At 55.1% G+C, this 14,484-nt stretch overlaps 1 protein-coding gene and 1 long non-coding RNA gene across 2 annotated transcripts in view; one reads left to right on the forward strand and one right to left on the reverse strand.

Moving 5' to 3' along the window:
- BTBD16 (BTB domain containing 16) overlaps positions 1-6,016 on the reverse strand; it is a 50,325-nt gene extending 44,309 nt beyond the window's left edge. Inside the window, exons 1-4 of the mRNA XM_089313878.1 lie at positions 5,759-6,016; positions 3,929-3,991; positions 2,305-2,359; positions 570-718 (exon numbers count right to left, since the gene is read on the reverse strand). Of these exons, the coding sequence (XP_089170004.1) occupies positions 570-718; positions 2,305-2,316 (161 nt within the window). The 5' untranslated portion in view covers positions 2,317-2,359; positions 3,929-3,991; positions 5,759-6,016. The remainder of the gene's footprint in view (positions 1-569; positions 719-2,304; positions 2,360-3,928; positions 3,992-5,758) is intronic.
- On the forward strand, positions 3,713-6,276 carry LOC149121900 (uncharacterized). The gene is made up of 3 exons (XR_016221487.1): positions 3,713-4,065; positions 4,596-4,833; positions 6,037-6,276. It is a non-coding gene; the product is annotated as an uncharacterized LOC149121900 (long non-coding RNA).
- The last annotated feature ends 8,208 nt before the right edge of the window (positions 6,277-14,484 follow it).

The following is a 14,484-nucleotide window of genomic DNA, read 5'->3' on the forward strand; positions in this document are numbered from 1 at the left end:
AAGCAAGGGGCTCCCTGTGCCTGATATGGCTGTAGGGGCACAGCCTGTGACCGTGAGGTCACAGATACCCCTGTGGCCTGGGCAGGGCAGAAGCATCAAGTCAGGTCCAAAACATCTGGAAACAAAGTGACCTTCTGCAGTGGGGCCAGCTCAGTGTCCCCCAGGAGGTGACAGGGAGAGCCCCTGACACGGGGAAGCAATGGTCTAGCCTGTGACTCCGCACGCTTTAGCGTTGAGAGGGCATCAAGTGATCGAGCAGAAATGGGTATTTGGGAGAGGGGCTCGAACACTGGGCCATGGTTGAGTTGGTTTGCCAGGAAATCAGCTGGTTCCTGGAGGCTAAACATAGACTCCTGTTAGGGCTCCAATTCCCAATGCAAAGGAAAATTTAGAAAACCCTCCTGAGTTTCTCCATGGACTGTTGTCACCACCCGCAGAAGCTGTCACAAGAACTGGTCACTTCTGACCCTGTCCATGCCCTGGCGGGACAGCCCACATAGCCAGAGGCGCCAACGCCAGGCCCCTGCCCCCAGGAATGCCCTTCCCTGCCATGGCCTTTGGTTCTTTACTTGTCTGGGTTCTTCATAATATCATCAAAGTCGACACCCACAGCCTTGCACATCTGGGACAGCGCCAGCAGGTCCCCGCAGAAGGGCTCCTTGGGGATGCGCCAGCGGTTGGTCGAGCCGACGATCCTTCGCTCCAGCCGGTCTTTGTGCTGTGCCGCAATCAGGGAAAAAGAAAAATTTTAAACGTCACATAAACGGCACATTTCCCAAATGGCACAGCAGACAGCAGATCGAGATGGATTTTTAAAATACTGGTCCAAGTTCAAGCGTGCACAGTATTCCCCACAGGGCATCTCCTCGAGGTAAAGTGCCGCGGTCCAGGCTGAGGGTTGCGAGCTACACAGTGATTTGGGATCTAGGACCTGGGATAGGAGATGCCTGAGGCTAAAGGTCAGGGAGAAAGATGGTTTCTTTGTGGGTAGCTCTGAAGAAGCCACCAGCAGGGATGGGGTTAAGCCCCCAAGTCCAGTTCTGGAAGTCCTTGTCCTGACTCTGCAGAGATGGGGGCAGGGGCCTTGTGCACTGTGGTAAAATACCCAACACACACACCTGCGCACCTGTGGCATTTGTTATGTCTACTACGCTGTGCACCCGTCACATCTGCTCCAGACACTTTCTTTACCCCAAAACCAAACCCCGTATTCACGAGGCAGTCACAGCCCACGCCCCTTTCCTCGGCCCCTGGCGACCACTAATCTGCTTTCTGAGCCCAGGGATTCGCCTGCTCTGGATTTTGTGAGTGGACTCGCACACTACGTGTCCAGCTTCTCTCATTCATGTAAGGTTTCCAAGGCTCGCCCCTCTATAGGGATTCACCCTTTCTAGGGCTGTATAATGCTCCACCACGTGGATAGACCGCATTCTGTTTATCCTCCCGTCGGTCGGCAGACACTGGGTCATTCTTATCTTCTGGCTGTTGTGAACAGCGCTGCGCTCAGGGTTTGTGCGTGGGCGTGTTTGCACACCTGTCCTCCATTTCTCTGGATTATGTCTGCGGGAGTGGAACCGCTGGCTCCCTGGGCAGAGGCCTTTACCCAGACGTTTCCCTGAGCTGCAGTGGAAATTCAGCAGCTTTTCTCAGGGAACAGGAGAATCGTCAGCCCGGATGGCGCCCAGCGAGGAGGGAGCACCACAGGCTGCCTGCGGAAGGACGCGACGCTCGTCAGCCACCCGAGCTCCAAGAGAATGGGCAGGGACCACAAGCCACGGAGTGGAGGAGCTGGGTTCAAATCTTGCTGTTTAATGCCACGTACTGGGTGTGTGAACTTGGGCAAGTCATGTCAGCTTCTGACCCTCTCAGTCCAAATAAGTAAAATGAGAATGTTGACGATGATGGTGGTGATGGTGGTGGTGGTGATGGCAACAGCGGTGATAATGGTGATGGTAGTAGTGACGGCAATGGTGGTGGTGGTGGTGCTGGTGGTGGTAGTGGTGGTGCTGGTGATGTTTTCAAGAAAATAATAAGATAAATACATAAAATCTGTGAAATGTGCTGAAGTATCGTTCCCAGAATTTGGTCAGTGATTGAAAACTATGGAATAAGTCTAGGTATTGTCCTGCGGTGGTGTGAGATGCGGGTCGTGTTCAGATGTGGGGTGTGCTCTTCTGGAAGGCACTGCCTGGACACGCTCTAACAGAATCAGCCTCGGGGCGCGGTCCTGGGCAACACCACGGGACCCCAGCTGTCTTCTCCTCCCTCCCCGTTACCTGCCTTCGTGTGCGATGACCCACTCACCGGATTCAACATTTTCGTGATGGTAGCAGAGATTACAAGGGGGGAAGCTCAGCACCTGGAAGTTAAAAGAACTAAAAGTGAAATTGTCAATGAATTTCCAAAGGGGCTCTTCAAAATACTGTGGGCAAGGTTGGCCTAAAGAAATTACCTGCGTGTTGGGGTTGGCATTGTGGTGCCGTGGACTAAGCTAACATGTGGGACCTGCATCCCACACTGGGTGCTAGTGCGACGCCCAGCTCCCCCGCCTCTGATGCAGCTCTGTGCTGCTGTGCCAGGAAGGCAGCAGATAATGTCCCAAGTACTGAGGTCCCTGCCCCCCACGTGGGAGACCCAGCTGGAGTGCCCACTCCTGCCTTTGGCCCAGTCCGGTCCTGGCTATTGTGGGCATTTGGGGAGTGGACCAACAGATAGAAGTTCTCTCTCTGCCTTTCAAGTAGATTAAAATAAATATGTTTTTAAAAAGAATCTATGTTTTGCCATACAAGTGGCAAAATATACATAATTATACAAAATATACATAAGCATACACATAAGCTTCAAATGTGGGCTGTTTACCAAACAAGGGAACATCTCATATTTAAAAGCATGTTGGTGACTGGTAATTCCCTGCTATTGTGCTAGAAAAAAGCATGGCTCAGGCAAAGCAAACCAAAGCAGGAGGCAACCTTGCAAGGTGAGGACGACCACAGGTTGGCCATCAGCAGGCTCGCGGTGCCAGTCACCCCGCAGACCAGGAGACTAGAGGGGTGAGAGCGAACGGTAAAGCAGGGCTGCCCTGGAGTCTGGTGAGCTTATGTTCACCTTCGCTCAGAGAGTAATGAGAGAGGGCGAGCAGGAGGACTTTCTCGCTGTCCTCAACGTTATTAAGAAAGTTCGGCTGCAAACAGAACTCATCTGATAAACGGTGTGCAAACAATAACAGGGAGGGTGGCGATAGGGCGAGGGTGCTCATGGAATCAAGGGAGGACTGAAGAATCTTCTCTGGGAAAGAGCAGGGAGCAGCTGCAGGTGCCAGTGGCTCCCGTTGCCAAACGCTGCCTCCAGGGTGAATCAGCACCCTGAATTTGGGTCTTGGTGTGTTTATTTATTTATCTTAGATATTTATTTATTTGAAAGGCATTGTAAAAGAGAGAGAGAGATCTTCCATCCGCTGATTCACTCCCCAGATGGTCACAATGGATAGGGCTGGGCCAAGTCAAAGCCAGGAGCTTCATCCTGGTCTCCCACCTGGGTGCAGGGGTCCAAGGACCTGGGCCAATCTTCCACTGCTTTCCCAGGCACATTAGCAGGGAGCTGGATTGGAAGTGGAACAGCCAGGAGAAAAAACAGTGCCCATATGGGATGCCAGTATTGCAGGCAGCAGCTTATCCCGTTATGCCACAACACTGAGCCCCCCTCCATTCTTAACAGGTGCGCCTGTAGGTCAGAGCCACACCCTGTGACCTCAGGGCAGGCACCTTGATTACCTCTTCCAGAAAGGCAGTGGGGGGCTGGGTAGTTCCCCAGAGCCACAGTAGGGAGGAGAAGGGGAATGGATGCACACGTGAACCCAGAAGGAGCCCACACACTCGTGGATCAAGAACCTCAGCTGACTTCAAGCTTCGCACCCCAAACAGCATTTCACCTGCGACGCAACCGCACAGCGGGAAGTGGCTCAGTTACTCCCAGTGAAGTGTTTTCCGTGTAGCTGCCGTGTGGACACAGCAATGAGAAAATGGGTGTGAGCTCTGCCTCCTCCAAGTCCCGGCCCCACCTGGGCAGGTAGGCCCTCCTTTCCCTTTAATTATCTTTTCCAGGTTTCTTAAACTGCAAAGCAGTGTATTTCATTGTAACCAGTGAACCAATGCAAAGACAGGCCAAGAAGGCAGGAGCCAGGTGCTTCTCCTGGTCTCTCATGGGGTACAGGGCCCAAGCACTTGGGCCATCCTCCACTGCACTCCCGGGCCACAGCAGAGAGCTGGCCTGGAAGAGGGGCAACCGGGACAGAATCCAGTGCCCGACCGGGACTAGAACCTGGTATGCCGGCGCCGCAGGCAGAAGATTAGCCTATTGAGCCGCAGTGCCAGCCACTATAATATTTCATGCTGTAGATGCCTCATTATTTGTTAGATGTTCCCTGTAATAGCCGTTAGGCTATTTCCCGTAACCCCATACACATTCACACACAGGTGCAAACACGGAATTAGGGCAGTTTGTATATGTTGTACGTGGATACATGTTTCCTTATGTACCTAAACCTGTATATGTCTGTATCTACTTATCCTTATGTGTTACTGCTTTTATTCTTGCAGGAGATTCTTCAAGGTGGGACAGATACGTCAGAGAAGTGTATCTTTAGTTGAGACAGATCAAGCCATCTCCCTTTCCCAAACATTCCAGTTCCAGCAATTTCCATTTCTAACACCCGTTTGTAATGCTCTCTCCCACGCCACCTCCAGTGCCAGGGGTGGACATTCATTTCCATTTGCCAGTCTGGAGAGTGACAGATCGGTTCGGATTGCTATTTGAACTTCCCAGGCCACCAGCAAGGTTGCGTGTTCTTTTATATATTTATTGGCTTTCTGATTTCCTTATCTGCAAATTGCCTAATTACAGGCCTTGCCCGTGTTCCCCGTGGGGTTGCTGTAGTGACCTTGCATTTCCAAGAAGCTCTCTCTGTAGGGTCCCAGGAACTCTGACCTCTGCCTGCCATACAGTGTTGCAAATGACTGCCTGCCTGTAGCATTTGTCTTTTGACTGTTTTGCTACACCTATTGCTAATCGGGGTGCGGAAAGAGGGGACTGGTCAAACACCTACACAGGTGCTCAGTCCCTTTGACCACTCTGAATTTCTCCCCTTTGGTAGCAAGTCCACCTGTTTCCCTTTATGGCCAGGTTACCTCCTCGCACAGGGATACAGATGGAATTCTCTGAACCCTTCCTACACCCGAGGCAGCCTGGCCTTTAGCTCCCCCGCCTACAGCCCCTTACCAGCGTCCGTTGATGGAACTCCCAAGCCCTCCCAGTGTGTCTGAGAGAAGAGGGTTCCATTCCAACGCAGCCTGGAGTGCTCAGAACAAAGCCCAGCCAGACAGGACTGTGCCCCCCCCATCCCGCCCCCGGAGATCCGTATCAGCACCGAGAGGAGGCTGCGGGTCCCCCTGAGCTACCCAGCCTCCTGCTCTCTGTGACTGTTCTGGCTGATGTGGAGACCAGGGGTATCTCAGTGTGAGGGCCTGCGTCCCCACAAGTGGGCAGGGGCTACCCACGTGGTCCCTGAGCCCCAGACTCCCCCCCCCCCAGCCAGGAATCCCCAACGCCCCTCCCGCCAGTCCCAGCAGTTGTCACCAGACGCCCTCCCTGGTCTCTAACGCCCTCCCTGGTCTCTAACGCCCTCCCTGGTCTCTAACACCCTCCCTGGTCTCTAACGTCCTCCCTGGTCTCTAACATGGACGAAGGGGCCGGTCCCACTCACAGTTCTGAGGCCCTCCGGCCCAGGCCGTGTGTTTGCGGCGGAGGTGCCCTGGGCTGCACTGCTTTCTGAGTGGCAGGAGAGCTGGGGGCTGGGCACTTTCGGAGCCTGAATCTGGAAAGCTCTCATGACACCTGGGCTCCCCCTGTCTTCTTATGGGCCCCAGGGCTCTGGCAGCGGGGAGCCTGCCTTGGGTTTCCTGGTTGGGGGGTGGGCGTTGTGGGCACCATGGCAACGTCAGGGAAGATTCCAAGTGCTTCCTGTTCCTGGTTCCGGCACAGGTGCGGCTGCATCCCAGGCCCTGCCCCTGGAGCTACGCTTCCCACAGAGACCAGCTGGGGATCCATGCATCCCCCCAGGACACCCTTGTTCCCCATAGCACCTGGGGCTGCCTGGGAAACCCCCTGCAAGGGCCTCAGTGGGGTTCAGCGCCAAACCCGCAGCCTGGGTGGGGGAATGAGAAGATGGGAGTCTCTCTGGCTCCAGCAGGCTTGGGGGGGGTCTTTTTGTAGCATTTGGTACCCATGAATATTTTGACAAAGAAAATTTCAATAAAAATTAGGGTTCTACATTATTAGAAGCTATGCCAATGAGTTTCACTGTGAGTGGGTAGTTTTAAAAATTATTTACTTGAAAGTTAGACACACAAACACATATGGAGACAGCGAGAAAGCTTCCGTCCACTCCTTTTGTCCCCAGATGCCCACAACAGTTGGAGCCTGGGCCAGGCTGAAGCCAGGAGCCCAGAACTCAATCCAGGTCTCCAATTTGGGTGGAAGACACCCAAGAACTGGGCACCCAGGCCTCACCTGCTGCCTCTGAGGGTGCACATTAGCAGGAAGCTGGGATGGGACCAGAGCCGGGACCAGAACCCAGGCGCTCCACTACGGGATGCGGAATCCCAAGCAGTGCCTTACCCACAGCACCATACACCCGTCCCAGTGGGTTACGCCCGATCTTCTCTCTCTCGGAAGTTAGAACGTCCTAAAAGTTGAGGACTAGACCAAGCCTCCTCATGCCAGGGGCCAGGGCAGAATTTTTCAATCCTCTGTGAGTGGGTCTGCAAGGGCCAGGCCTGGACAGGGCAGGGTGGGCAGTTTTAGCACCAGTCCTGCTCCCCAGGAAATTTGGTCCATGGAAAGCCTGGACCATGGCTCCAGGGCCTGCAGAGGCTCCAGTCACAGACACAGCTGGCCAAAGTCAACGCAATGGGGCGGGGCGGTGGCTAAGGATGAGCACTTCAGAGGCTGCACCTGCAGCCTCTCCTGGGTCAAGTATCTTAGCAGGGAAAGCAGGAAAGCGGCCGCTCTACCCGTCATTGTGTTCTGGAAACTAGAAAACTCTCGACATGAGCGGCACTCGGAACTTGCCTCCCTCTGTAGCCCTCAGATCCTGTGATTCCTCCCCACTGACACCCACATTCTGCGTGGCATGGTTGTTGGTTGCCATGGAATGTTCTGTGAGTCCTGGGCCATCTCTCCACTCCTAGAGCCCCAGGAGCAAGCCTGGCCCACAGTACTCAAGAAACATCTCCAGAATTGCGCCATTGGGTATAGAGGCTGTAACCACCGCTCTGCCTGTGCAGGTGGACGAGCCCTGGCGTGTGTGTGTGTGTGCGTGTGCGTGTGTGTGCACATACATGTGCCTACAAGTATGGTGGAGTCTGCTTCTGCCTGGGTCATAGTCCTGGTGTTTGCACCCAGCGACCAGTGTCCTCGTTAGCTATTGTTGCCATGCACCTGTGTGCTAGGAGCATCTCTGGCTGTTTAAGCAGCCTCCAGGGTACACTTGGGTCCCACGCAACCTCTCTGGCTTGCACATGGACTTGGAGTCCAGGAGTGAAAGGGGAGGGGCTTCATGGGCGCTCACGGCCGACCCTCGCAGCCTCCACCTGCCTAGAGAGCAGTGGGCGCTCAGGTGCTTGTATTGTAGCAGAGCGGCAGCTGGTACAGCAGCCAGGCCTGGAGGGAGGGGCCCAGGAATCTGCTGTTCCCACCTCTCAGCCCAGCTCCCCCCCAGAAGGTCGGGAGAGGGGGGAGGGACAGACACAGAGGGAGAGCATGGTGGCAGAAGAGCAGAGGTGGCCAGGGCTGGGGGCGCTGCCTCTGTCCTACAGACGGGGGACTAAGAGCCCTGGCTGGGACCCCGTCCAGCCTCCCCAAACCCTCAGGGGCAGCACCAGACAGGAAGTCAGCCTCCAACAGGGCCTGCAGGGGCCGCAGGGCCAGAGGCAGAGCCCGTACTCCTGAGCTGGTCCGCCAGCCAGCTCCCTCTCTCTCTGTCACTCGAGAAGCAAAGCATTGTTGTTGTCGTTAGACATGTCTTCTCTTACAAGTGTAGCACTTTTATAGAACAAATTCGAAGGCAAAAACATTGACAATAAAATAATTCGAATTCTACCCAGCTAAGCATCATTAATAGCACATCTATGGGTGTGTGTGTGTGTGCATTTTGTGAATGGGGTCCTTTGCTGTCCAGCCTTTAAGCTGAGTCATTCACTTCGTAAGCCGCAGCAGGTGCAGTTTTTCCCCACGTTCTTGTGTGTGAGCGTTGGTGCTGCCACTGTGACTCCTGGGTGTGGAGACAATGGTGACGGGCGTGAGCAGCCTCTCTGGCTGACACATGGGCTGCTGGAGGTGCAGGCCCGCGCTCTGCAGGGGGATGACAGACTCACGTGGACTTGCAGCTGTGTTCTCCCCCAAGCATCGTAGTGCAATCCACTTCGCTTTCAGTCTGGTCCACGGCTTCCCTCCTAGCAGTGTGCACGTTGGGCAGGCGATGGGGAAGGAGAGGCGTGTCTGTAAATCTGTGCACAAGCACAGACGGGCTGTCTCCACTGCTCCTTCTCCACCCCCAGCTTCCCAGCGAGCCGTCCTGCAATGTAAGACTTCTGTTGAAAATTTTGGGAAGCATCGTCTGGCCCTTTTGATGTCACCCTATCGCTGGGGCACCACTGGGAGCAGGTCCTTGGGCTCCCCCTAGTGGCCACTCCAGGAAAGCATCCCAGGGTGCCACATTCCCCGTTAGCTCAGCCCCTGGTCACAGTCCACAGAGTCTGAGCTCAGGCACCCAGGGCCTGCAGCCCACCCCAAGCTTCTGGCTAAGGACGTGCATGAGCCAGAAGACAGGCAGGGGCCTCCATGAAGGAGAAGCAAAGGGCGGGTGGTGGGCGAGATGAAAAATGAGAAAGGACCTCTAGGTTCGGTCACACAATGGCCACAAACTTGGTGTGCAACCCTGGGAAAGCCCTGGCTTTGTCTCTAGGTGCTGTGGCTTGGATGCATTTGCCCCCAAGGTTCATGTGCCCTCAGCGGGCCTGGTGCCCAGTGTGGTGATGGGAGAAGCGGTGGCCCTCAGGGAGGCGGGGTCTCGTGGGAGGTCATTGGATCGCTGGGGCGCTGCCCTTGGAAGAGATGGTGGCTTCCAGCCTCTCGCTGCCTCCTGTTTCCAGACGTGATCACTTCCTCCTGCAGCTGCTTCTGCAGCTCTCCTGCGACCTGCTGCCGTGTGGCACAGCCAAAACCCTCCCCAGGGCCAAGCCAGTGGGGGGACTTCCAGCCAACAAGGCTGTGAGCCACACGCACTTCTTTTCTGTGTGATGTTAGCCTGCCTGCGGTAGTTCCTTATGGCAACAAAATGCAAATACACTGGCTTCAACGTTCTCATCTGCAAATCACTGTTCAGACAAAACCCTGCTCAGCTCCGCTCACCAGGACATCTCACTGCTGGCCTGAGGCCTGCTGTGGTCACCGTTCATTTAAGGACCATGTCAGTGTCAAGACTGTGCTGGTGGCCTGCGCCGTGGCTCACTAGGCTAATCCTCCGCCTGCGGCGCCGGTACACCAGGTTCTAGTCCCCGTTGGGGCGCCGGATTCTGTCCCGGTTGCTCCTCTTCCAGGCCAGCTCTCTGCTGTGGCCAGGGAGTGCAGTGGAGGATGGCCCAAGTGCTTGGGCCCTGCACCCGCATGGGAGACCAGGAGAAGCACCTGGCTCCTGGCTTCAGATTGGTGCAGCGTGCCGACCATAGCGGCCATCTGGGGGGGTGAACCAACAGAAAGAAGACCTTTCTCTCTGTCTCTAACTCTGCCTGTCAAAAACAAAACAAAACAAAACAAAACAAAACAAAAAAAACTGTGCTGGGGGCCTGCTCTGTGGCTTAGCAGGTAAAGCCGCCGCCTGCAATGCTGGCATCCTCTATGGGCTCTGTTTCTAGTCCCAGCTGCTCCAGTTCTGATCCAGCTCTCTGCTAATGGCCTGGGAAAGCAGTAGAAGATGGCCCAAGTCCTTGGGCCCCTGCACCTGCTTGGGAGACCTGGAAGAAGCTCCTGGCTCCTGGCTTCAGATTGGTGCAGCTCCAACCATTTTGGCCAATTGGGGAGTGAAGCAGGGGATGGACGACCTCTCTCTCTCTCTCTCTCTCTCTCTCTCTCTCTCTCCTCTCTGTGTAACTCTGACTTTCAAGTAAATAAATAAATCTTAAAACAAAACAAAACAAAACAAAACAGGAAGCCACCTAAATGGCCACTGACAGATTAGCCAGTAAAGAAAATATGGTGCACACATCCAACGGACTGCTATTCCCTCTGAAAACCAGAGGGAATGCTGGGATGAATGTTTGACTCAGTGGTTCAGCTGCCGATTAGGCACCCGCGTTCCTTATTGGGGTGCCGGCTTCAACTCGGCTTCCAGTCCAGCTTCCTGCTAATGCACACACCGAGAGGCAGCAGGCGGTGTCTCAGCTACCTCTGTCCCTGCCGCACAGGGCGACCTGCACTGAGTCCCAGGCTCCTGGCTTTGGCCTGGCCCAGCTCCGACCATTGCTGGCATTTGGGGAGTGAAGCAGCAGATGGAAGATTCTGTGTCCTCCTGCCTTTCAAATACATTTTATTTTTAAAAAGGAGGAAATCCTGTCACAGCCACAACATGGTAGAACCTTGTGTTCTCTATTTTAAGTAAAGTGAAGCCTGATCGTACTTATATGAGGTCAAATTCCTCGAGACAGCAGAATGGGGTTTGTCAGGAGCTGGGCGAGGGGAGTTGTTCTGTAGCTACAGCGTCAGTTTTGCAAGGTGGGAACATTCTAGAGCGTGGCTGCACAGGATGTGTACAGTTAGCAATGCCGTACACTTACAGATGGTCAAGGTGGCAGATGTTGCAGTCTTTTACCCTAACAGTAAAAAAAGTGTGAAGAGCAGAAGTTGCCAAAAAAATGTTGACGTTCGTGTTTGAGAGGGAAGGGGTGGGAGAGGAGAGGAGAGGAAGGGAAGGGGAAGGGATTAAGGGAGGGAAGGAACGAGAGGGGGAGGGCGACAGCAACAGCAGCGCCCCCCCCCCAAGACCAAAGATGAGGACAAAGGAGCAACTGCTGGGCGGCCCGTCCTCGCCTGACCCCCATCACCTGCCTGTCCACCCCAGCAGCCACGGTTTCTCTCTCCTGGAGCCAGTGCCTGGGAGGGAGCTGTCTGGGCAGCTAGGGTTCCTCTCCCCTGGAGCCAGTGCCTGGGGAGGGAGCTGTGTGTAGGGTGCTCCCTGGGATAACCTTGGGCCCCTTGGATCTCACTCCCCTGGGGGCTGAGTCCCAAACTTGAATGGAAAATAAACCCCAGCAATCCATCCTCTCTGTAGTCACCAGTGACTGCCGCCTGCTTCCTACCCCACACCCTCTGTGTGTACAAGGCGACCGTAGCATAGCAGCAAAGCCACCTTTAACCAGACAGCCAGGGGAATTCTGAGCCACACCCCCCCAAAACTCAGAAACTCAAGACTTCAACTGACTCGGCAAACTGAGGGTTTGTCCCCGAGACACCGAGAAGTCCACAGTTGCTTGGGGAGCGCTGGATGAGCCAGGTGCCTGCTGCCTGTGCCCTTCCTGCTGACCCAGGCAAGCCGGAAGCTGTAGACAGAATCAGCAGCCGCGCTGTGGGTGAGCGCGTGCGAGTGCCCACGGCGTGGGGTAAAGTAAGTGCTCCGATGGGTCCCGGACACCAGTGCTCCAGCGGGTCACTAACTGTGCAGACTTGGGCCGAGGGTAAGTGACCCTCCATCACACGGCTAGAGGTGGCAGAGCTGAGGTCGCACTGTCTGGCTGCCTGGGGGGTGGGGGAGACTCCCTCACAGCTCCCGGCTGTAGCCATCTCAGCCAGCACCCTGACTGAGGGGGGCGCCCCCGTCTGCTGTGTGTCTGGCCTTGACCCGGACCTTTAACAGTCTCAAGAGAGAAGCCAGGTGACTGGAGGAGCGATGCAGTGTTTTCTGTAGCAGCCGAGGGACTGAGCCGCATCCTAGCAATGCTGCGGTCTACAGCCAAGCACGAAGGGCCCAAGGCTGGGCATGGGACTTGTGTTTGTGCCCCGGGCTGGGCTGACAGGAGACAGAGCACTTCTTGGGCGCTGGACTGCATATCCCAAAGCAGAGAGAGTGGAGAGGTGCAACCCCAGTGGAAGGCACTTTGGTAATGGGCATCCCAGACTTGACAGATGTGCACACCCTGTGAGAAGGACCAAGACAGCCCCTGGCACCCGGGAGCCGGCCTGGTGCTCACAGCTGGGCATCGGCCACAAACGATGGCACAGAACGTGAGCCACCCTGGCCGTGATGCCTCCAAGAATCCCCAAGACCACTCGCTGCCTGTGTGAGCAGTCGAACCTGCACGGGATCCAGGGAAAAAGGACGAAATAGCTCCATCCCGTCTAACACGAACGTACTTCAAAAAGCTTGTGGAAAGATGGAACTGTAAGGTTAGCCTGGGTGCAAAAATAAAACCGGTGAAATCCATGTGTAGTTTTTCCATAACGTGCATTTTCCATGAACTTTTTGAAGACTTCCTGTGTGAGCGGCTGTTGCTTCCTGACCAGTTGCAGCCTTGCCCGACTCGTCTCCTCTCCTAGATCAGCTGCATTTCATGGAGACAGCAACCAACAGCTTCCCTAAACCCTCCTCCAGAACCCCCAACCCCAAGTCCAAATCCAAGTCCCTATGGAAATGTCTCATGGCTCCCCCTGGTGTCTGTCTTGCTTCACTGCAATGAGCAGTAAACCCAACTTGCTTCTGGCTGCAGTGCAGTGACACCTTTGGGCAGTGACCCACTTTTAAGGACTCAGACGAAAGAAACACGATCCTCAAGTGCATTTGTAATGACCGCAAAACCTCTGAGCGCGATATCAATGCCCACCAGCAGGGGTCAGTTAAACACATTTTGGTATCATGGACTAGTATGCAGCCATTCCAAATGGTAACAGAGCTGCAGTTAGGGGTGTATTTTTATTTTTGGACAGGCAGAGTTAGACAGTGAGAGAGAGACAGAGAGAAAGGTCTTCCTTTTTTCCATTGGTTCACCCCCCAAATGGCTACTATGGCCGGCGCTGCGCCGATCCGAAGCCAGGAGCCAGGTGCTTCTCCTGGTCTCCCATGGGGTGCAGGGCCCAAGCACCTGGGCCATCCTCTACTGCCCTCCCAGGCCACAGCAGAGAGCTGGCCTGGAAGAGGGGCAACCGGGACAGAATCCGGCGCCCCGACGGGGACTAGAACCTGGAGTACCGGCGCCGCAGGCGGAGGATTAGCCAAGTGAGCCGCAGCGCTGGCCAATTAGGGGTGTAAAAGGTTACTGTGACATGATGGCCACACTGCAATATTATGGGGGAAAAATGTTACAAAATGGGACACAGGACGACTGCAGATGGCTCCACAGTGTGGCACTGCATCGCTCCCAAATATCCCTTATTTACAACAAACAAGTCAGAGTTGATCGACCAGGAAAAAAGGCATCAGAAGATCCGTGAAAACGTTAACAGTCTCCGGCTTAGGGACTATGGGCTTCTTTTTTCTTACTTGAATCTCCAAGTTTTTAGTCATGAAAATGCTTTGCTTGAATAAGAAAAATAAAAACTTTCCAGAGACAAAAGCAGGGCTGCTCCGAGGACACAGCTGAGACCAGGGCAGGGCAGGGGCTCTGGAAGCAGGGTCACGGCTGGGCCCTGAGGGCAGGAGTGGCCGGGGGCTGGGCAGCGGGAGGTGCTCGTCAGGTGTGGGGCTGGAGGCAGACCCCGCGGGACGGAGGCCAGGAGAGTAGCAGGAACAAGACAAACGGTCTCAGAGCCCCAGAGGTTACCAGGCATCCTCCACTGTGTAAGTCCTGGAAGAGAGCCCCCCTCCTCATGCCACCCCATCCCTTGACAGTAGGGCTGTGGAGGATCTGTGCTATTAGGGGGTGGGGGTGGCCCTGTCATGAGGGGCGAGGCCACAGCTGCTGCGCCTGGGGCAGAGAGAGGGACACTGGGCTGAGGGGTCTGCTTTCCACATCTTCACCCCGCGCCACACCAGCACTCAGACGTCCACATCCTAAGCTCCACCCCTGGGAATGTGACCGTATTTGGAAATAGGGTCTTGATGGATTAACTGGGGATACAGGTGAGATTATCCTGGGTTTAGGGTGGGCCCTAAGTCCAATGACCACTGTGCTCATAAGAGAGAGGGGCTGGCATTGTGGCATAGCAGTTTTATAAAGCTCCTGCCAGCAATGCCGGTGCCCCATATGGGTACCGGTTCGAGTCCCAGCTGCTCTGCTTCCAATCCAGCTTCCTGCTAATGTCCTGGGAAAGCAACATGATGGCCCAAGTCCCTGGGCCCCTGCACCCACCTGGGAGACCTGGAAGAAGCTTTTGGCTTCAGTCTGGCCCAGCTCTGACTGTTGTGACCATTTGGGGAGTGAACCAACGAACAGAAGATCTGTC

This window comes from Oryctolagus cuniculus, chromosome 15 (genome assembly GCF_051225735.1).
Source record: "Oryctolagus cuniculus isolate XC-2025 breed Fujian yellow rabbit chromosome 15, ASM5122573v1, whole genome shotgun sequence".
In the NCBI taxonomy this organism is placed as follows: Eukaryota; Metazoa; Chordata; class Mammalia; order Lagomorpha; family Leporidae; genus Oryctolagus; species Oryctolagus cuniculus.